Source organism: Typopeltis vanoorti, chromosome 2 (genome assembly GCF_054136105.1).
Source record: "Typopeltis vanoorti isolate ZY-2024b chromosome 2, IOZ_Tvanoo_1.0, whole genome shotgun sequence".
NCBI lineage: Eukaryota > Metazoa > Arthropoda > Arachnida > Uropygi > Thelyphonidae > Typopeltis > Typopeltis vanoorti.
In genome coordinates this window covers 86,654,871-86,676,376 of record NC_143550.1, presented here as the reverse complement: position 1 = coordinate 86,676,376, position 21,506 = coordinate 86,654,871, and the positions used below count along the sequence as shown (strand labels likewise).

The following is a 21,506-nucleotide window of genomic DNA, read 5'->3' as shown; positions in this document are numbered from 1 at the left end:
AACAGAATAAGCATAGTAATTATGTTTCCCATGTTATACCAGCCTTTATTTCCTTATTTCATTTGCTCTCTTTGCTAAAAAAAATAATATTAAAATGGCTTCAATGTTTTCCTTGTTCTATAAGCTCACATATGCAGGTGATTTTTTTTTTTGCCTATTTTTAGTTCTTTTTTCTTTATTGCTTAAAAGGGATTTTAAATAAGAAGTTTTGAGAGAAGAAGAAAATTGAATATCATATTGAAAAGAAAAATATATAAGAGAGTTTTAGAAGGAATTAGTTGTGCAGCTTTTCAGAGGTCAAGTGTAAAATATTATTACTGAAACCTTCAGGGAGCCAGAAGACTCATTGAAGGAAGCCATTGATCACTTACACTAGCTGTCATACTTTCTCTTTCTCTTAAACTCATTCACACTGGATGCAATTACTACTTCAACAGGCAAATTGTTCCACCCATTCATTCACTCACTGCTCTGTGAGAGAAAAATCCAAATCTCACCCCTTTCTAAACCATGCATAAACTTAACTTCCACAAGTGACCTTTTGTTCTTTTCCCCACAGTCCATATAACAAATGCTTACTAGTGCAGTTCTCTGCAGCTCACATACCCAGTCTCTTCTTATAATCTACATTCTGTAGTCTAGATATCATCTTTGCTATTCTTCTTTACATCCTTTCTCCCTTTGGGTATAACTTTATGCCCTCTGAACCTATGAGACCAAATCTGCTCAGTTATCTGCAGCTATATCAAGGTCTTGTAAAGAGTCAGAATGACTTCCTTATTCCTACATGTCTACAACATCACAATTATCCTCTGAGTTATATTTGCAGCTTTTGCTATGCGATTTTTGAACTTCAAATTCCTATCCACCATAACTCCATGATCCCTAGTTTTATCACTTTCTTAAAGCATAATTCCACTAATATGCATGCCATTTGAAATCTCGTCATGCCAAAGTGCATAACTTTACACTTACTAAGATTAAATTGATAGCCATTATCATTCATCCACCATTCCAGCTTATTCAAATCATTCTGTAAAGTACTGTATGTCAGCAGCATCTCTGATTGCCCTGCCTATCTTTGCATCATCAATGAACAATTTAACATCTAGACTGATTGACAAGCAAAGCTCAACGAAATGTTGACCAGGTTTTGTGAATCTTAGTGCAGCAGCAGTGCTGATCTTATCACACTTAACTAATGTATTCAAATTGATTTTTTTGATTAAAGTCTGTAGTCAGTGCTCTTTCTAGTGAGGTCTTCAGCTGAGTTTCATGTTCCATTAATTGCTACAATTCAATTTTATACGATTAGTCTTTATGGTTGGTCTTATACAATGCTGGTGTTGATGAATCTGTGTATCTAGTACTAGTAAATGGTGTTGGGCAGTTACGTAAATTCTCTGACAGGATGACTTTTATGTCAGTTATCCATTTTAGATCATTCCAATGAACAAACCAATAATCAGTTTGTGTAGCTTGACCTCTACTGCTATATGTAATTTTTACTAAATAGTTTAAGGAAATTACAACATAAACTAGGATATACATTAAAATAAATTTTAATACACTTCCAATAGTTCGCCGTCACGTTGCCATTTTCACAGGAACTTAAGAACAAGACACATGCACGCAGGCACAACAAACAGTAAATGAGGAAGAAGCAGGAAGCTATTCTTTCTCCTAAAGTCCTGATGGTGCCCCTTAGCAGGCAATGTTGGTATTCTTGGACGATTGGGCTGGAGGTCTTCTGATGTCGGTTTCCCGAAGTTGTGGTTTCGAGATCGAGTTCTTTTTTAAATGTTCAAATTTTTTGATCTCACGATCTTGTACTTTTATAAATTCTTTCTCCGCTGCAGTGCACGAGATATGGTATAAAATAGACCAAATTTCGTGTCTTCAGGTGCTTGAAAATGGCGAGTCGTAGCGATTTGTTCCCTAAGCAAAGCTTGACTGGCACGGTTATAAATACGAAGAGCCTTTTGTGAACGGTGCTTAAATTTGATTTCAGTTAGGAATTACCTGTATATCCCAGCAGCATTTTAGGAAGGTGAGACAATTCAGTTGTCTTGATAGCTTTAATTTCATTTTACCGTAATTGCATGCTTTATATGCAGTATCATCTCTGTGGATTATCGTAATTCTCATGGAAAGGCTTAGACATTGGTTGTGCATTTTTACTAAATAATTTAAGGAAATTACAATGTAAACCAGGATATACGTTAAAATAAATTTTAATGCACTTCCAATATTTCGCCAACGTCACGTTGCCATTTTCACAGGAACTTAAGAACAAGACACGTGCATGCAGGCACAACAAACAGTAAATGAGGAAGAAGCAGGAAGCTATTCTTTCTCCTAAAGTCCTGATGGTGCCCCCTAGCAGGCAATGTTGGTATTCTTGGGTGATTGGGCTGGGGGTCTTCTGATGTAAGTTTCCCAAATTTGAGGCAGTCTCATGCAGCCAAATTTTTTGAGGTTTGGATTGTTTCTTATGGCTGAGGCTGATTCCATGAAAAGCCTTACATATTTGTATTTACTACAGTGTATTATCGTGGCTTTCTTTCACCGTATTCTATGGCAGATTTTCAGCGCATGGTCTGCAAGACCAGAGTGGCTGTATTGGTGAAAACGGATGTAGTCCTTGTGTTCTGAAATTCTGATATTTGCTGTCCTGCCTGTTTGGCCAAAGTAGGACAGCTTACAGCTGCAAGGGACCTGGTATACACCAGGTAAGTCTAGGGGGAAGGTTGGTCTTTAAGTAGAGCGGATAAGGGATGCCAATTTTTTATATGGTCTGTAACAAGAAGTTAAGTCGTGTTTTTTTTTATAATTTTTGTAATTTTTTCCGAGGTGCCTTGGATATAGGTTATGGTGATGGATTTAGAGTAATCCTTGTTGTGAGGGGGGGGGGGGGGGGGTTGTGGTTTATTGGTTTCAATATTTTTTGGATTTTTTTGGGAGGTTAGCTATTGGCTGAGAAAGTGTTGAGAATGTGGTTTAGTTCTGTGGTTAGGGCATTGTCATTTGAACAGATAAGTTTAGGCCTGTTGTGTAGTGTCTTATTGACTCCATATTGTTGCGAGGAGGGGTGGTGGGATTGTTGGTGAATGTATCTGCCTGTATGGGTGGATTTTCTATAGACTGAGAAAACCAAGGTTCCATCAGGCTGGCGGGTGACTAGTGTGTCTAAGAAAGGAAGGCAGTTGTTTTTTTCCTCTTCCAGGGTGAATTTGATTCTGGGGTGTTGGTTGTTTAAGTGTGTTAGGAAAGAGAGGAGTGTATCGGAGTCATGTGGCCAAATAGCGAACACATCATCAACATAGCGAAGCCAAATGGTTGGTTTTTGTGGGGCAGAGTTTAAGGCTTTCTCTTCAAAAGTCTCCATATAAAAGTTGGCCAAGGGTGGGGAGAGTGGAGAACCCATGGCTGTCCCCTCTATTTGATTGTAGAATTTTCCTTGCCTAACAAAATAGCCTGAGTTCATTGTGAACTGAAATAGGGCTGTGATATCAGGAGGAAATTTAGCTTGGATTAGCTCTAAGGATTCTTTGAGTGGGACATTTGTGAATAAGGAGGAGACAGAGAAACAATCTAGACCAGGGGTTCCCAACCTTTTTGTTTCCTAGAGCACATTCTAAAATACCGGTAGGGCAACAGGCACCATCTATTTTTTCAATCAAATTTTTTGAATTCTTTTGTTAAATGAATACTTACAAAGTTTACATTATAATCAAATGTTTTATTACTTAAAAGTTTACATTATATAAAAATTTAAATATATATATGTAAGTTAGTGTGATCTTTGGCATTGCATTTCATTGGCCAGTGCTTCATAATTAGGAGAATATGATGATGATATTCCAGTTTAAACTATCAAACTGGAATGAACAACTTCGATTGTGCGTCTACTTTTATATTGTATGCGTTTAATACTCGTCATGTGTTATTAACACATGCATCATATAGCATGCCGTGAATTGTTGCATGATTATTTCAAACTATACGGCACACGGTTGAACAGCGGCGGGCACACACACAAATTGGTCGACAGGTGCCATGGTGCCCGTGGGCATAGGGTTGGGAACCCCTGATCTATACAGAGAAAGAAAACGAACAAACAGAGAAAGACAGAGAGCCCCAATCCAAACCTCAACAAATTTGGCTGCATGAGACTGCCTTAAATTTGGGAAACCTACATCAGAAGACCTCCAGCCCAATTGCCCAAGAATACCAACATTACCCGCTAGGGGATACCATCAGGACTTTAGGAGAAATATAGCTTCCTCCTCATTTACTGTTTGTTGTGCATGCGTGCACGCGTCTTGTTCTTAAGTTCCTGTGAAAATGGCAACGCGACGTTGCCGAAATATTGGAAGTGTATTGAAATTTATTTTAATGTATATCCTAGTTTACGTTGTAATTTCCTTAAACTATTTAGTAAAAATGCATAACCAAAGACTAAGCCTTTCCACGAGAAAGCTATATGTAATTAGACGCGAAGTTCTCTTTTTGAAAACCAATACCTGCAAATCATTGATCTCAGCACATTCTAAGATCTTAGTACTTCATTTTGTATGCCATATTCTTGTCCACCATGCACGTGTTCAAAGCCATCTCTTGTGCAGCCAATGTGTCCATTTAGATCTCCTCCAATGAATATCTGTCGATTGTCATTAATAGTTTGAAGATGTCTTTCAAGGTCATTCCAGAATTCATCCTTCATCTGTTGTGGACATCAAGTCTGTAGTGCATAGACAGATGTAACTTGTAAACTGTAGGTTCCTATATTGACCTTAACAGAGATCATTCAGTCAGAGATCCTTGCTACTTCTGTGATGGAGTAATGTAGCCTCTGGCTTACAGTTACTGCAACACCATTTTGCCCAAAGTAGATTAGTTTATATCTTCACCAATATCTCTAGATTTTGTACCAGCCCATCTTGTTTCTTGTATGCAGGCGATATCAATCTTTCTGTTTTTAAAATAGTTAGCGAGCTCACAGCCAGTTAGTGTGCTGATGTTGATGGTTGCTAATTGAATATTCTAGTTTTAGGTTTGGACTTGCTTCTTTAACTTGCTCACTCACTGGCAAGTAGCTGTAATATTCTGTTTGTATCATTCGTGTGATGATGGTATGCATCACTTTTGGGCACCCTAGCAGGTTGTGCAAAATGAATTGTCATCAGTACATAGTGATGTGACATGAATTTTTCTCCAGTCAGCTTGTTGCAAGAGTCTGAACCTGGAAGAATGTTGGTATTTTTATGGAGCCAGGTTGTCAGCCTGACATCCAACCCTCCTCCTTTTTCATCCAGATTTGGGACCAGCATTGGTGGAATTAGACTATTTAGGATCATGATATTTAGTATAAGACTTATGTTCATCATAAAAATAACAGCAGATCTTTCAATTTGTCCAAAATAAAATAAGCTAGAAGAGCACGGAATCTGGTAGATAACTGTAAAACCAAGAGGTGGAAGCTTATCCTTAGATGTGAAAAGGTGGAGATTTTTCTGACAGGGCAAATTTGTTCTTTGAGTTCTAGAGACACAGACACACTGAAACTTACCTTATTTAAACACTTTTTAATGCATTGTTGATATTCTTCCCATTCAGTTACCGATACAATGAGTGCAAAGATAGTCGTCTACTAAGAGTTTCATAATTCATAGCTTTGTAGGTTCATCATGTACTGATTGATACATTCACATAGTTAGCTACTTCCAAAGATATCATGGCGTTATCTCTGTGGCGGAAAAACAGTCACATTATTAACTGAGACCCCTTTCTGACACTATGATTAACACTTTTTGACCTTGAGTTCCTTCTTTCACATGTTACTTGAGGAAGTTATATTGCAACAGCTCATAAATTCTTCATTCTTATCATGGGCTTTCTCTTCTGCCCAGAATTATGGATAATGTAAATCATCCATAATGATTACTCTCTTAGTACCATCAGTGTAATTTGGCGATGCACTTCATCCCCAGCAGCTGAACCATCAGGTCTGTTGCAACACCTCACCATATACACTGCTTGGAAAGAAGTCAATGGACACCATAGTGTGAGGAACAAACATACATCCATGGTGCTCGCTTTAATAAGATGTAGGACCTCCTTTTGTGCAACGATTGCAGCAATCCTATGGGGTATACTTCCCACAAGCATATTATAGTGATCAATGGGAATTTTAGACCATTCTTCCTGGAGGCAGGTAATGAGGTCCTGGATTATTGCAGGGCAGACATTCCTTGACCTCATCTGGTGCTCCAATTCATCCACAAATGTTCAATAGGATGGAGATCAGGAATCTGGAGAGCAGTCAAGTGTGGTGATGTTCATGTTTACAAAACCATGAGGTTACAGCAGCAGCCTTATGTCATGGTGCATTGTCTTGCTGAAAGAGACAATGGTCAGTTCTGTAAAAATGCCACAAAGTAGGAAGCATTGCATTGTCCAACACCACCACCTCCAAAATACATAGTTGTTGTTATACACTCTGGGAAGAAACATTCACTGGGTATCCACCACACCTGTTCATCTGCTTGATAGAAGGTGCAGCATGATTTGTCACTCATAACAGTTTTCCAAGCTTCCATGCCCCTACTATGCATGCTCTTTGCACCGCTGAAGACAATACTGCATGTTGGTTCAAGTCGTGGGGCTTGCATACCATGGAAATGTATAGTGTCCTACCATGAAAACCCATATTGTGAGCCTCGGGTTTGAATGTTTTTGTTCATATTCATGTTCCGGTTGATGCATGGAACTTTGCATTCAGTGTATAGCTGATGAATAGCAGATTTTACTTATTTGTCTTCATAGTACCCTGCGGTTGTGTTCAGTGAGGATGGTGGATCGTCCACTGTGGTAGCACTTGCAGTTGACTCCCTTCACTTCCATCTCAGTATGGCATCACTGATTTACAGACCTGGGATGACTTAATATTTCACTAATTTGATGAACTGATAGGCCTGCAATATAGCATCCTACCACAATGCTTCTTTCAAACTCTGTCAGTTCCCTTGCAGTCATTTTACCTGGACACGGTTGCTCTGACTTGGGAGTATCATATTCCTCCAATTTATATAATTTATACCAGCCATAGACATGTGACTCATTACATTTCATGATTCACCTTGCCCTTGAGGTGTTTGTCGACTTCTTTCCAAGCAGTGTATTTCAGCCTATTAGTGTCAACATCACTCCAGATAGTCTCATACTCACTCCTCTTTGGGGACCACTGATATCATTGATATCAGTAGTCCCCATCCTTTTCTCCAATTTTATCTGTCCTTCCTAAAAAAACTACATATATCCATTACAATCAATTTTACACACACACGTCAAAAATGTATTTGCAAAGGTAGCAAACTCTATCTCTTTGTTCCTGATGATCCTAGCATTTGTGTATAGATGTAGCAAGTTATCTCCTGTTTTTTTTGTATACTTACATTTACAGTGTGCATGACCTGGTTGGACAACTTTCTCTTTTCCATCCCTAGACACACTTCCTATGTAGTGTTTCAGGTAAGATTTATGTAACCATACTTAAGGAGAAGCTAAGAAAAATTTCTGGAGAAAAACTTGGCAAGAACCAAACTAGATTCAGGCCAAATAGTTTAGAAATCATGGGAATATAACAAGGATCTGTATGTATGTTTTGTAAATCTGGAAAAGGCATATGACAGGATAGAGTGCCAATTGAAAAACTATTAAAGGCACTACCATTTATGTGTTGTTAACAGGACATTGTACCAGTGATACACAGTGTATTTAAGTTATGAGTCAGCATTTAGAATTGAAGAAAGTACGGGAAGATGATTTGATGTGACATAAAAGTGCGTACTTTCATTACTGTTATTCATCATCTACATGGATTAATTATGAATGAAAGTGGTATCACAATGGGAGATTTTATCTGAGCTCTACTTTATACAGATGCTGTTATACTCCTAAATAAATTATTATTATTATTACGTGACACCTCCAGGGAGTCCAAAGACTCATTGAGGGAGGGCACCTACTCTACAACTCTGTCTCCACCACTCAATTGACCAACTACAATGAACCACAACTACACTAATGCCATCTACCGCCACCACTAGTATTTTCACAGACAATCACAAACATCCATGCCCAGGGTGGGATTCACACCCACAACCTTTTGGTTGGAGAGTGGGTACGCTAACCACTCAGCCAACCAGGCTGGGTCTGCAGGATTCTCTAACTAAATTGAATAACTGCTGTAATTTGGTGTGAAAATCATCAATAAAAAGACATAACTGTGAAAATAGGCAGGAACATTGAATACATCAACTACATCCTGAATGAAGAATCTATAGAACAAGAAAAATATTTCATCTATTTAGGCACGTTTTTAGTGAAAGTGACAGATTAAATATGGAAATTGACACCAAATTTAGCAAATCTGTCATTGTCATGAGTCATCTGTATAAATTTATATAGAGTAAGTGAGAAATTAGTCAAAACCTTTAGCTAAAAGTACAGATTACCATTCAAATCAGTTTTAACTTATGAATCTTGAGAGTTGGGTTAGAAATAAAACACTTAACATTGTTAACATTCTGGAATGTGTGAGTACAGCTAATCTCAGTTGGTATCACTTCATCATCATCAAATTCCTGATATGTACTTTCAGGGATGTACAGGATAATTATGATAGTACTACATGAAAAATTTACATCATTACTAACTTCTGATCTATATTTTCAGATCTTATATTTCTGCCTTGTAAGATGCTTTTTACTGTATCAATCCATCTATATCTTGGTCTGAGTCTTTTCCCTGCCAACCTGGCAAAGAACACTTGTTTTGCTAATCTCCCATTCTGTTTAATTGACCATACACTAGTTAGCTCTCCTAACACATTCCTGAATGCTAACAGTGGCAAGTTCTTTCCAAATATCCTCATTTTTCATGTGATACTGCCAGTGATGCTATCTGTTTCCTCCACTAATCTTTCTCAGAACTCTCATGTCAGAGGTCTTCAGTCTTTGATAAAGTGTTTTGTTTCTAGCCTAGCTCTCAGATCCATAAGTTAAAATTGGTTTGATCATTATAGTGTAGTGCCTGCATGCACATATCTTATTATATTTTGTTCTGTGATGATGGCAATTTGACTTTGTCCAAATATTGGAAGTATTAATTAAATGTATTTTAGTTAATAAATTAGTCTAATTTATTGTAATTTCCTTAAAAAAATACAGTCATGAATAGCAGTATTTTAGTTAATAAATTAGTCTAATTTATTGTAATTTCCTTAAAAAAATACAGTCATGAATAGCAGTGCCAGCTCTAAGGGTCCTGGTGCCCCGATGCAAATTTAAGTTGAGTGCCCTTTACTTTTTTAAAATGTTGTTAAAATTTAAAGGTTAATAATTCAAAACATATTTTTATGCAAAATTGTACACTTTGAAAAATTCATATCAGGGACATCCAGAAAGTAAGTTCCGATGGGCTGTCAGAGAAATGAAAATATACTTACAAAAAAAACTTTATTGGAAATTAAAGTGGACATCTTTCACTTTTGTTTTTGATATTTGGTATTTTTTGGACATCTTTTGGTATTTGTCTATTTGTATATATTTTATTTACAATTTTAATAATCTTGGATGGAATTTTTTTTTCAGCAAATTTATATGGTTCAGAGTTTATTCCATCTTCTCCTGCTGATTTACCATTTTTTATTTTGCTTAGATTGTCCTGTAATTCTTTCATTGTTACTATATCATTTAAAGCATTTTGTAAGTTTTTGGTATAATTTTTTTTTGATATTAGTATTCTCTCTCCAAAGTTCTATAAAATAATCCAAGATTATTTAAAATCTATTTCACAATTTATATTTGCAGTTTTTGTCTCTTTCTGGTTTCTCTTTTAGCTATTGCTCATCTTTTTTTTTATGTTCAATTTCATCTTATTTTTTGCTATTTAACCATCTTTTAAAGGATAGTTTTTTTATTTTCAGTTATTGTTTTTATTTCATTGTCTCATATGTAATTTTTTATTTTTATGATTTCTTTTGTGTTCCTAGACTTTCACATGCTACTGATGTAATAATTTATTTTATATTATTCCATTCTTTCTCGGTGTCTTAATTTTTTTATATTTTTTCTAAATAATTATTAATCCTCTGTTGGTATAAATTTCTTATACAGTAAAACCCCGAAGTTACACGGTAGGTGGGACCAACAAAAAATGAGTAAGTCGAATTAGCGTAACTCGGGGTATAATTTTGCATGTAATTTATATATACAAACATACAATTGGGGCCAAAGGTTTACAAAAACACCTATATTTTTTAAGAAATATAATCATAATTGTAGTTTTTCGTACATAAAAAAAAGAAAGTTATTTCGATGTCGATGGTTTCATAAAATCTAATAGATTCGTCTGACGGCATAATGTCTTTTTCTTATCATGCAAAATTTCTTCATAGCAAGCTAATGATTTTTTTAGTCCTTGCCTTGTGGCTACAATTCGTTCCTTGTTAGAATCTATGTCCTCCAAAATCTGTAAACCTTTCTTTTATGATTGTTCTTACTGTGGATTCCTGTAGATCGAACTTCTTTGCTAGCTCACAAATTTTCATTCCGCCTTCAAAATCTTTAATAATGTTGAGTTTTGTTTCCAAAGTCAATGTTTTTCCTTTCTTGCTAGCTGTAGAAGAATCGGACTTGCTTCTTTTGGATATTATTATTTTTTATGTGATGTTCTTGATAAAAATTTTATAACATTAGACAATCACAAGGTTTGTAGACTATAAAAATCGTGTATGAATGGAGACCGCGCGAAACACATCAGTGCTTGTTCACAGCATGTGCGACACTGGCGATTGTGGCTGGTGCCTGAAAGATACGACTAGTGGTGAGGCGTGAATACATACATATAAGAAACCGCGTAACTCTGGATTCACGTAAGTCAGGGTATGACTGTACTTAAATCATATAGTAGTCTTACTTTATAATTAGATTTTGTTTCTCTAGGTTTCTTATTTTTATGCATTTTTTGTAACCAATTTGGCAGAAACCTTAATTTTGCCTGCACTAAATAATGACCTGTATCTCTTTCTAGTGCTTTCCCGACTTTAAAATCTAGGAAGAGGTTTACTGCTTTTTCATTTGCTATAAAGTAGTCTATTGATTTTTGTCCTCTTGCATGCCATGTATATTTATGTATATTTTTATGTTTGTAGAATGTGTTCATTATTTTTAAATTATTATATATTATATAATCAATGAATCATTTTCTATTTTTGTTTACCATTGGTTCTCCAAATTTTTCTCTATTATTATTATTCATTGCCATTAAGATCTTCAGCTGTAATTATATTGTCTCTTTTATTTACTTTTTCATATATTCCTTGTAACTATTTATAAAAATCACAATTTTCTTCTTCTTTTCCTCCTTTGGGGCTTATAATCCAAAGGAGGAAATTAAATTTGTTTTATTTAATTTTAACCACACTTCTAATATTCTTTCATTTCAGTATGTATAATGAGTTTTTTTGCTTTAATTGATTTATGGATCCAAATCATTACTCCAGCTTTGCATGTATTTGTTTGTCTACTCCACTATATATGATATGATAATTAATTGTTTCTTTTGTTCCTTTAAGTTTCTTTTTTGTTTCTGTAAGAACTGCAATTTCTATATTTTGTTCATTTAAAATTTTATCTAATTCTTCTTTTTATGTGCATGCTTCTAATATTCCATGTAGCATATTTCAGCATGTTTTTCTTTTTCCCAAGTTTGTTAACCTTTTTCAATTTGATATCTTTTCCCATGTTTTCCATCCAGTTTAGATTTCATTGAAACTTGAAAGTAATGTGCGTTTCCCTATATCAGGTTACTAGCATGACGATAATATCCTAGTGGTGGGGCTACCACCTTAAGGTAACTAAAGTTGCCTTTTTTTAAGTAAATAGTGGAGACTACAGTTTGAGAGAAAAGAGCATCCCCCCCATTCTCAAATTGTTCTAATAGCACTGGGTTGGGGGGGGTAAGAAGTAAGAGAGAGTGTGTGTATAGGAAAGAAGAGTAGAAGACCAGTCTACAGATATAATATACCAAGTATAATAAATTTAGTTTAATCCTTTATCCAAGTGTGAGCAAACAAAGTTTGCACCTGAAAGTATCTTCAGGAATGGGGTAAGGTGGTACAACACCAGGACACTCCTTACAAAGGTGGAGCAAGCTACCAACACTCCTATCTCAGTATCTCCCATAATGCAAAACACATCTCCTTGTGGATATGTCTAATGTTATGCATTAAAGGAAGGGACACTTTGTTTTGGTTGTTTTGCATTATGGGAGATACTGAGATAGGAGTGTTGGTAGCTTGCTCCACCTTTGTAAGGAGTGTCCTGGTGTTGTACCACCTTACCCCATTCCTGAAGATACTTTCAGGTGCAAACTTTGTTTGCTCACACTTGGATAAAGGATTAAACTAAATTTATTATACTCTAACCAAGTGAAAAATAAACTTTCAACATTTAATATACCAAGTGTATATTGTTGGAAGTAAGATCAGGTATAGCTCAGGTATCTCAGGTTTGCCATGCCCACAGTCACTGATGTGACCCCCCGTGAAATCATTATAAAGGGTATGATCCATGATATTTGCATATGTGCCATATGCAAATATCTTGGATCAAATGTAATATCATGGTATGCAAATATCATGGATCATTTGTACCACATATGATCATGGATCATATGTGGTACAAATGTAAACTGTTTTCCATTTGAAAGAGTGTAGTACATGTTTGTGGTCACTGATTGTGACCTCTGCAGTGCTAAAAACTTGTATGACGTCAATAATGGCTGTTCAACCAAAAATTAATTTCAATAGCCCTTCTCTTCCTTTTTCAAGTGTGCTTCTAAGATAGTGCATTCAAAAGAATGATTGTCTGTATTGGTGTAAAGGACTTGTTTTCAAATGCTTTCTAGCAGATAGGAATATTTTCATTTAACGATAAACTAGCCAGTCTCATTGAAAGATTGTAGGCTTTACTTCTTGAAAGAACCAACACGTTGAATTAAGATATAATGGTATTTCATAACATTATTGTTGCTGCAGTGAATCAACCTCCTCCACTCAGTTCTGTCCAAGGCCATTTTCTCATTTAGTCCAAGGACTTGGAGGTCTCTTCTCAAGCTGTTTGGCCATCATTGTTTAGATCTCCCCTTACTTCTTTGCCTGGTGGCTTCATCTCCAGCACTCTCCTTCCCACATACTTTTGTCTCACTGCATAACATAGCCCAAACCACCTTGGCCTTGATTCTCCAATCTTCCAATTTCGCTAATCATTTCAATATCTATACAAGTTAATGTAGGAACATTTTTATTAGATTATTTTATTTTCCTTAGCAGTCGTCATAATCTTTTAGAGAATTATATTTAAGTGAATAGTTTAATCATAATAATTTCATTCCTAAACTGAAACGATTTTGATTTGCAGTATATCGATTCCATAATTTGTAGACATAGTTTCTAAACAGAAAACAAACAGCATAATTATATACATAAAAATATAAAATTCTTTTAATAAGAATTTGTATAGAGAGTATTTGTATTTGTATAGAGAATTTGTATAAATTATGACCCTCATTCGTTATGAATTGGATACTCAGAGTGAGCACTTCTTAGCCACAATTAGGACCTGTATATTTCCCTTTTATTGGTGCATTTCATTAGGATTTGCTGATCTAACATCCCTATTTCAATGTCTTTCTCCTCAGAGACTTAGTACAAACTCAGAATACGTGTAGTATATTTATAAGCAGCATGTTGAGAGTTATGTGGCCTTGTACATGTGTTGTCGGTATTATGGATTCAGATTATGTTTGGAAGAAATGAAAAGCTACATCCTGAATAACAAAAAAATTTAGGTTTTGTAACATCTGAAGAGATTTTCTGAAGTCTTTTAAACTTTGGAAATTCTGTGAAGCTATCATAAATGCCACTACTTTCAGACACCTATCCCCCCTCCCCACAATTTTTTTTTTTTTTTTTTTTCAGAGGAATAAAATATAGATGTAAAATATTCATTTTCTGTTGTTTTAAATAGCTAATCACCAAGATGTAGTGTTTTATGGCTCTTTCTTCAAAAGACATGCAAGTGTATGCACATGTTAGTTCAGTATTTAAATATTAGGGATAAGGGCTGATCAAATATTTTTTGCTTTCGTATAAAAGGAACAACTTTTCGAATGTTACTGTAAAGTGTATATATTGATTTAATGTAGAGTTGTTTTTTGTAATAGGGTCCATTTCTGGAAGACTGTTTATGACAATTACAAAGTTGATACATCCGTTATTGCTGAAGCTGCAGAGAAACAGTTGCACAGTAAGTAACTCAATTGCTTTTTCTTACAATTTTTGATAATTAAATGCATGTTACAGTTAAGATATGCTAGGCTACACATAGCTCTCTTCATCTGGTGAAATATCACCACTTAGCTTATTTGGAGGCCTAATGTAACATACTATGTGTGTTATTTCAACAGAGCTTTTCAGAGCCAGGTTTCTGGTTTAATATTGATCTTGTGCATGTTACTGTTTTGCTATACGTTTTCAAGATTCATGTTAGGAGTGATAAATAAATAAATGCGTGTATAAATAAATATACACATATATTAATAAAAGGGGAGATAATATATATCTAGTTGTTTTATTTACCAAGTGGGCAAATGGTGTTTACACTTTAAAATTTTAAAGTTTTGAAAAACATCTTGCTAAGTTCCAGATTTTCATGAGTTGCTCTGCTATTGCACTGCTTAAGAGATATGAACTCTTTATGAGCAGCGTATATACAGGTAACCCTCGTATAACGTGGATGTTAGGTTCCACAAAAATGTCGCATTATATAAATCGCGTTATGCGAGACTCGGATCACATAGAAAAATGTAGGGTTAAGTTCCGAAATCATTTTTTTTTTTTAAGATTATATAAACAATGACATATCCAACAATAAAATATTTTTATTTAATTCAGGTAATTCACGTAAGTTAAGAAAACATATAAACTATGAAACAAATACATAGTATAAAATTATAAAAAATTATAAATTGTACATAAACTTCATTGCACATAATACATAAATATTTTAGGCCAGATAAAATAAAGTGTATATTTTAATCGTCATCACTCTCTTCAAAACTAACATTTCGTAGATGTTCTTTATTTACGAGTGGCCAGACGTCGTCATCATTTGAAATCTCTTGGACATCATTAGTATAATTCTCATTGCATACTTTGGCTGGTTTAGTTATCAAGAAGTCAGTAATAAGACCTTGCTTACCCCCTTATGCTGAAATTTTTTTATTAAGTTCATAATATGGAGCTAAACAAATATCCAGTTGTCTCATGAATTTTCCGGAGTGCTCCATTGAGAGATCATTATCCATAAAATAACTTTCTTGCCAAGTCCAATCCTATTGCTAATTTCTTTGAACTGAATTCTTTAACAGATTCATCATAATCAGAATCTTTGGCAGAACTTTCCCCACCATTTGGTTCGACGTTGTCTATTAATTGTACCAGTTCCTCCTCATTTAAATCTATTTCCCCATCAATTAATTCACTATTGAAGAGATTGGAGCACTTATGAAGAAGTTCGTGAAGGTTGAGTCTCATGTGCTGATTGAAACCAAATGTATCTTCAGTTTTGCTCAATTGTTACCTGCAGTTTTCAGTGGGTAGGTTTATCCCTATTAACAAACGCATATATCACAAAAGTGCTCTAAGTTGTCATTACTATAAAAATAATTTTTTTACATAAAAAAAAAGCATTACATATTGTATGTAACTCACCAAAAAATAAAATGCTCAGCTTGAGATCAACACACTTATGATTTTTAATGCGCTTTCCTGGCAGAAAAGTAAACAATTTTCTGTAAACAATTGACATACATGCATGCTAAAGGGTATTTCCCCGAATATAAATTTGCTACTTATAACTACATGCGCGATACGGCAGATGCAAATTTAACGAAGATAAAATTTGATTTTTAAGTCATGCATTGAAAAATATATGAAAAGATAAAGGGGTTACTACAGTTTGTAGACTTTCTTTTATTAAAACCACGTTGTATAAGTACCGCGTTCAACAATGGTTACTACAATTTGTAGACCGTTATATCGAAACCATGTTGTATAAGTACCGCGTTATATGAGTATTTATACGAGTATTTACCTGTATTTATCTTTTATTCATTTTTGATTAAGCTGTTTTAATATTTGATGGTACTTTCAAAGTATTAACTCATGCTTGAAGTTTTTTTTTTTTTTTGCAAGCTTTTTAAGCTCTTATCAGTTTTGAATCCTATCATGTTTCAAAATATAAACGTCATTTACCAACTTGGTAAAACATATAGATATTTAGTTGCTACTCTCTTTTTTTTTTTTTTAATGTTCATTGCCAAGTTACAGAGTTTAAAACTTATTTCCTCAGTATTATTTAACATCAGTCAGAATAAAGAAAATTTGTGCAATCAGCTTTCACTCTACTGAACTTATAGAGACTACAAGAAGTTTGTTATAGCGGTTACTTTGCTATAGTGAAGTTATAAGAATTTTATCATGTGTTATGAGCCTTTGGTCAAGAATATTTGTTGTTTTTAAGTGGCATTTCGCATATTATGATTTGACTGTATTTCTTTGGCCAAACAGTTTATTTTGAAAATGTTTCTATCTTAAAAAAAATTACAAAAGACATTAAGAATAAAATTCTTATTAGAGAATTGTAAACAACATATTTGACTGCAGAGTGATAAATCAATCAGAATGTTATAATTCACCTTGACTTCATATATAATTATGATTGAGAAATTCCTTGAAATGGATTCATTCAGGGATATTTTTTGCTTTAATTTCTTTCAACAACTTGTTTTTTCTCCAAAGTAACCTCCAGATATGCTGCACATTTAATGTGGAAACATCAGCATAGAAAACAAAAATAGTGCTAATTGTAAAAAAACCAATAAGAAAAATTGCTAAAAAAATTGTTCAAATAAAAAAAAATATTAAAAAGATAGTGCAATTTACATACCTAAGAATAACTAGCAGAGACTTCGTAGCTCAGTCAGTATAGATGAAGCCATTTGGTTGGGAAGACCTGTGTTCGAATCCCATCCAAGACATGAAGTACCTTTATCAGGGCTTTTCAACCGAAGGCAAGTTAGCCAATCTCATATGGAGCTGGCAGCATTTCTTCTCAGAATCTTAGGTTTTTTTTTCATTCTGCAACTAAGCAAACTTGCCCCTAGAACATACACACACAATTTACAGACAAAGAATACTTATAGGCATAGGTCTAACCACTTATCCTGAAGTTATAGTCACAAAATCCAAGGATACTTGGAATGTTGTGGACTCTTAAGTATCTTAAGTGCCTGTTAGAACCATTGATGAAGAAAGCTGTTAACATTGAAAATATAACATAGACTGAAGAAACGAATATCAATAAGTTTAAATTCAACAATATGGAAAAATAAAGATATAGCAAAGGAAGCAAAAGAAAGAATCTGTAAATCAGTAAAGATGCCGATAAATTATGTTCTTGGTTTATTCTTTATTCAAGTGTAAGCAAACAAAATTTGTGCATTAAGTATCTTGAAGATTAAGCTACTTATATACAGGCTAATGTCATTGCTTTAGTATTAACACTTTTGCTGCCAACAACGAGTATACTCATAGTTGGTATATGAGCCTCACAAGCCAACTACGAATATACTCGTATGTTGATTACCGACCTCCTATGCCAAGCACGAGTTAACCCGTAATTTGTAAATCAAATTAAAACTAATAAAATCAACAAAAATAATAAAATGAAATCAATAAAATAAAAATCGCAGTTTATTCAAATTACGAATGATACACTTTAAAACAATTTTCCATGCACAATGGTGGTTTTACCTGGCAAACAAGACAATAATGTGTTTTGTGTCATTGTTTGTTTCGTGTACATACTCGGCATGGCTTTGTTGGGTGTTTCTTTTTTTTCTGTAGGTGGTAAAATTTCCAAATAATGAAGATCCCGAATCCTGCTGATATTCTGTGATGCTGTAAGCTCATTCATTCCAACAAAAACTGAGATAAATTGATCTCTAAATTTTAACACAGTCATTGCGTTTCCAGTAATTATATTATAAAATTTATGCGCATTTCGAATGTATATATCAAAAATGCATATTGCCAATTTCTTTGGCCATCTAATTGTCTTTCGTAAGGTGGAATAGTAAGAAAGCATTTGATCCAAAAGATGGATGCCTGACATACCCAAATTATAGTCCCTAACGATATTTGGTTTTAATTGAATTTTACCATTCCGATTTTTCGCTTCAACCATTTCAAATTTGTGCATATTTGAAATGGAAAGAACTTCCCTCTTATTCCTTCCATTTGCAATGATGAATTCATTAAATTCATCATCGCTTATATTAGCGTAAGCTTCTAATTCTTTATCAGTAAGTTTTCTTTTACTGGTCATGGTGAAACTGAAGGTTTTTAGAGACTAGATGCAATAAACACAGTTGTCAGCACATGTAATGTATAGGTGGGTGTGATACGAGATTACTCGTAGTTGGCATATAAAACAAAATTCTGTCTGATAAGCTGGCTACGAGATTACTCGTAGTGACCTTGAAGACGCAAAAGCGCTTGGCGTGCAGGAACAAACTATGCCTCAGGAGCGTGGCAGCGAACATGTTAATTGCCTTTCATCAACTAGAAATCAGTAGTTGGACTAATATTAGCAAATGCATGTTAAACAATAATAGAAACATCAAAAATACAATAGATAGATACTTCATGTGAAATGAAATCATTAAAAAAATCATATAATAAAATAAATGAATTGATAAAAAAAGATATCACAATGGAATGAAGACATTAATAATGGATTCAGAAATAATAGTTAGTAAGAAATTGGAAAACCAAATACAAAAAAGACTATTTGACACACAAAGACATTTAAAACATTTCTACGCTGAAGAGTTTTCTTAGATGCGCAGCAAACTAAAGTTTAAAATGAAAGAACTTAGGATGAAAATAACAGTCATTTGATTTGAGCAATTAACATAAAGAAGATAAAGGAATTATAAGCAGAGAAGTTACACATAGAGAAATGAGTATAACTTGGATAATTTTTTTTCTTAATTCAGTTCACTAATAAGTTGCTATTAAAAGAAATTAAAAGGAAATGGCATCATACCTTCCCAGTAAAACTTTATTAATCCCCAACTCATGCTAGACCACATTTGTTGCCACAGTACATGGTGATAGTGTCTTACTGTTTACCACGCTAGTAATGCTGAGCAAAAATTTCATATATACTGGAATACCTTGTATAGTGCGGTTTTGAACAACACGGGTTTTGGTCTAACGTGGTTTTTATTATTACACTTATCATTATTATACTAACATTGTCAACACTGACCGGCGACTCCTGGATGCCACAAGTGACAGTCGAGAGCCACGTTCATGCAGTAGTTGTTCGATTGGCTCTCACATAGACAGATTCTTTCCCCCTCAGCATTTTATTATTTACGTTAATATTAGTATTTAATATTTTTTTATTATTTAAGTACCAGCGAAAAGAGACGAAATAAAGAAGACACTGTTGGAGTAACAAAAAAACGCAAGTGGTTGATATTAGAGAAGAAACTTGAATCCAACAGATAAGCTTAGGTGTTGATGGTTATTCATGACTTATTTTTCACGGTATTAACAACACCACAAACACTTTTATCAACAAAGATGTTTTATTAATGCTTATATTTCGCTGATTTTCAACTCAGCATCATCAGAGCACAACACACTCACTCACTGTCGCGTTTACAAATGTGTTGTGCTCTGATGATGCTGAGTTGAAAATCAGCGAAATATAAGCGTTAATAAAACATCTTTGTTGATAAAAGTGTTTGTGGTGGTGTTAATACCGTGAAAAATAAGTCACGAAGAAACTTGAAATTATAAAATGTCACGAGAATGGTGCTTCATTTGCTAAAATAGCACGTAAGAATTCAATGAATGAGTCATCTGTACGAACAATTATTCAGAGCAAAGAAAAGATTAAACAACATGGAATGAGCACCGCTTCTTATATGTCAAAAGTGATCACGAGAAATCGATCTTCTACAATGGAAAATATGGAACTCCTTCTAATGATCTGGATTGAAGATTGTAATCAGAAAAAGATTCCTTTGAGTCAAATGATAATCCAGGCAAAAGCAACAAGTCTATATGACAAAATAAAAGAAAATGAAAGCAAAAATGAAGGAGGTACAACCAGTGAAACTTTTATAGCAAGTCGCAGGTGGTTCTACAATTTCAAAAAGTGTATGGGATTTCATAATGTAAGAATCCAAGGTGAAAGCGCAAGTGCTGACACTAAAACTGCAGAATTATTTCCCAATGAATTGAAGGAGCTTATTGAGAAGGAAGGCTACACAGATGATCAAATTTTTAACGCTGACGAGACTGGCTTGTTCTGGAAAAGAATGCCATTGTGCACATTTCTAGCAGAGAAGGAAAAAACGCAAGCTGGGTATAAAGTGTCAAAAGACCGATTGACACTTTTACTAGGAGGTAATGCATCAAGTGATTTAAAATTGAAACCACTGTTAGTGTACAGAGCGGAAGACCCAAGAGCTCTTAAGGGCTTTACAATTTACCTGTTCATTGACGTTCGAATAAAAAAGCATGGGTGACTCGTTCAATTTTCGAAGACTGGTTTAAAATTTGTTTTTTCCCTGAAGCTAAAAGCTATTATAAAAAGAATGATATTCCTTTCAAAGTTTTGCTTTTATTAGACAATGCACCAGCCCATCTAACTCTATTGACCGACTTAGATGAAAATGTCACGATTCATTTTTTCCCTCCAAACACAACATCAATTCTGCAGCCGATGGATCAAGGCATTATCTCCACTTTCAAGCCTTACTATTTAAGACAAACTTTTGCTCAAGCTATTAAAGCTGCAGCAGAAGAAGATTCTTGGACTTTGAGTGAATTTTGGAAGAAATTTTAACATGAAAGATGCCATTCAAAATATTTATGAATCTTGGCAAGAGGTGACTCAAAGCAACATGAGAGCCGTATGGCATAATATCTTGCTGCATTGTTCACAGGACTTTGTTTGTTGCCTTTGCAACACAGAAAGAGGAAATCTCAACAGAAATTGTGCAGATGGGCAAAGATCTTGCTTTTACAAGTTTAGATTTTAGCAATGTGAACGAATGTACTGATTCTCATTCAAATGATCTGGATGATGAAACCCTTTGGAGTTGGAACAACGAGCCTATGAAGCAGAAGAAGACTACAATGACCCCACTGATGTCATGGTTGAAGAATTTTCCTTTGCTGACCTTTCAACTTTTGTGAGAAAAATCGACGAAGCTTCCGACTTTCTCATAAATGCCGACCCGAATTTGGAAAGAAGCATCAAAGTGAGACATAGTCTGAATAATGCCATCAA

General features: G+C 34.5%; 1 protein-coding gene across 1 annotated transcript in view; it reads left to right on the top strand.

Annotated features, from left to right (window-relative positions):
- LOC150109226 (protein arginine N-methyltransferase 6-like) overlaps positions 1-21,506 on the top strand; it is a 333,254-nt gene that overhangs the window by 207,147 nt on the left and 104,601 nt on the right. Inside the window, exon 10 of the mRNA XM_090412246.1 lies at positions 14,293-14,375. Coding sequence (XP_090268372.1) covers positions 14,293-14,375 — 83 coding nt within the window. The remainder of the gene's footprint in view (positions 1-14,292; positions 14,376-21,506) is intronic.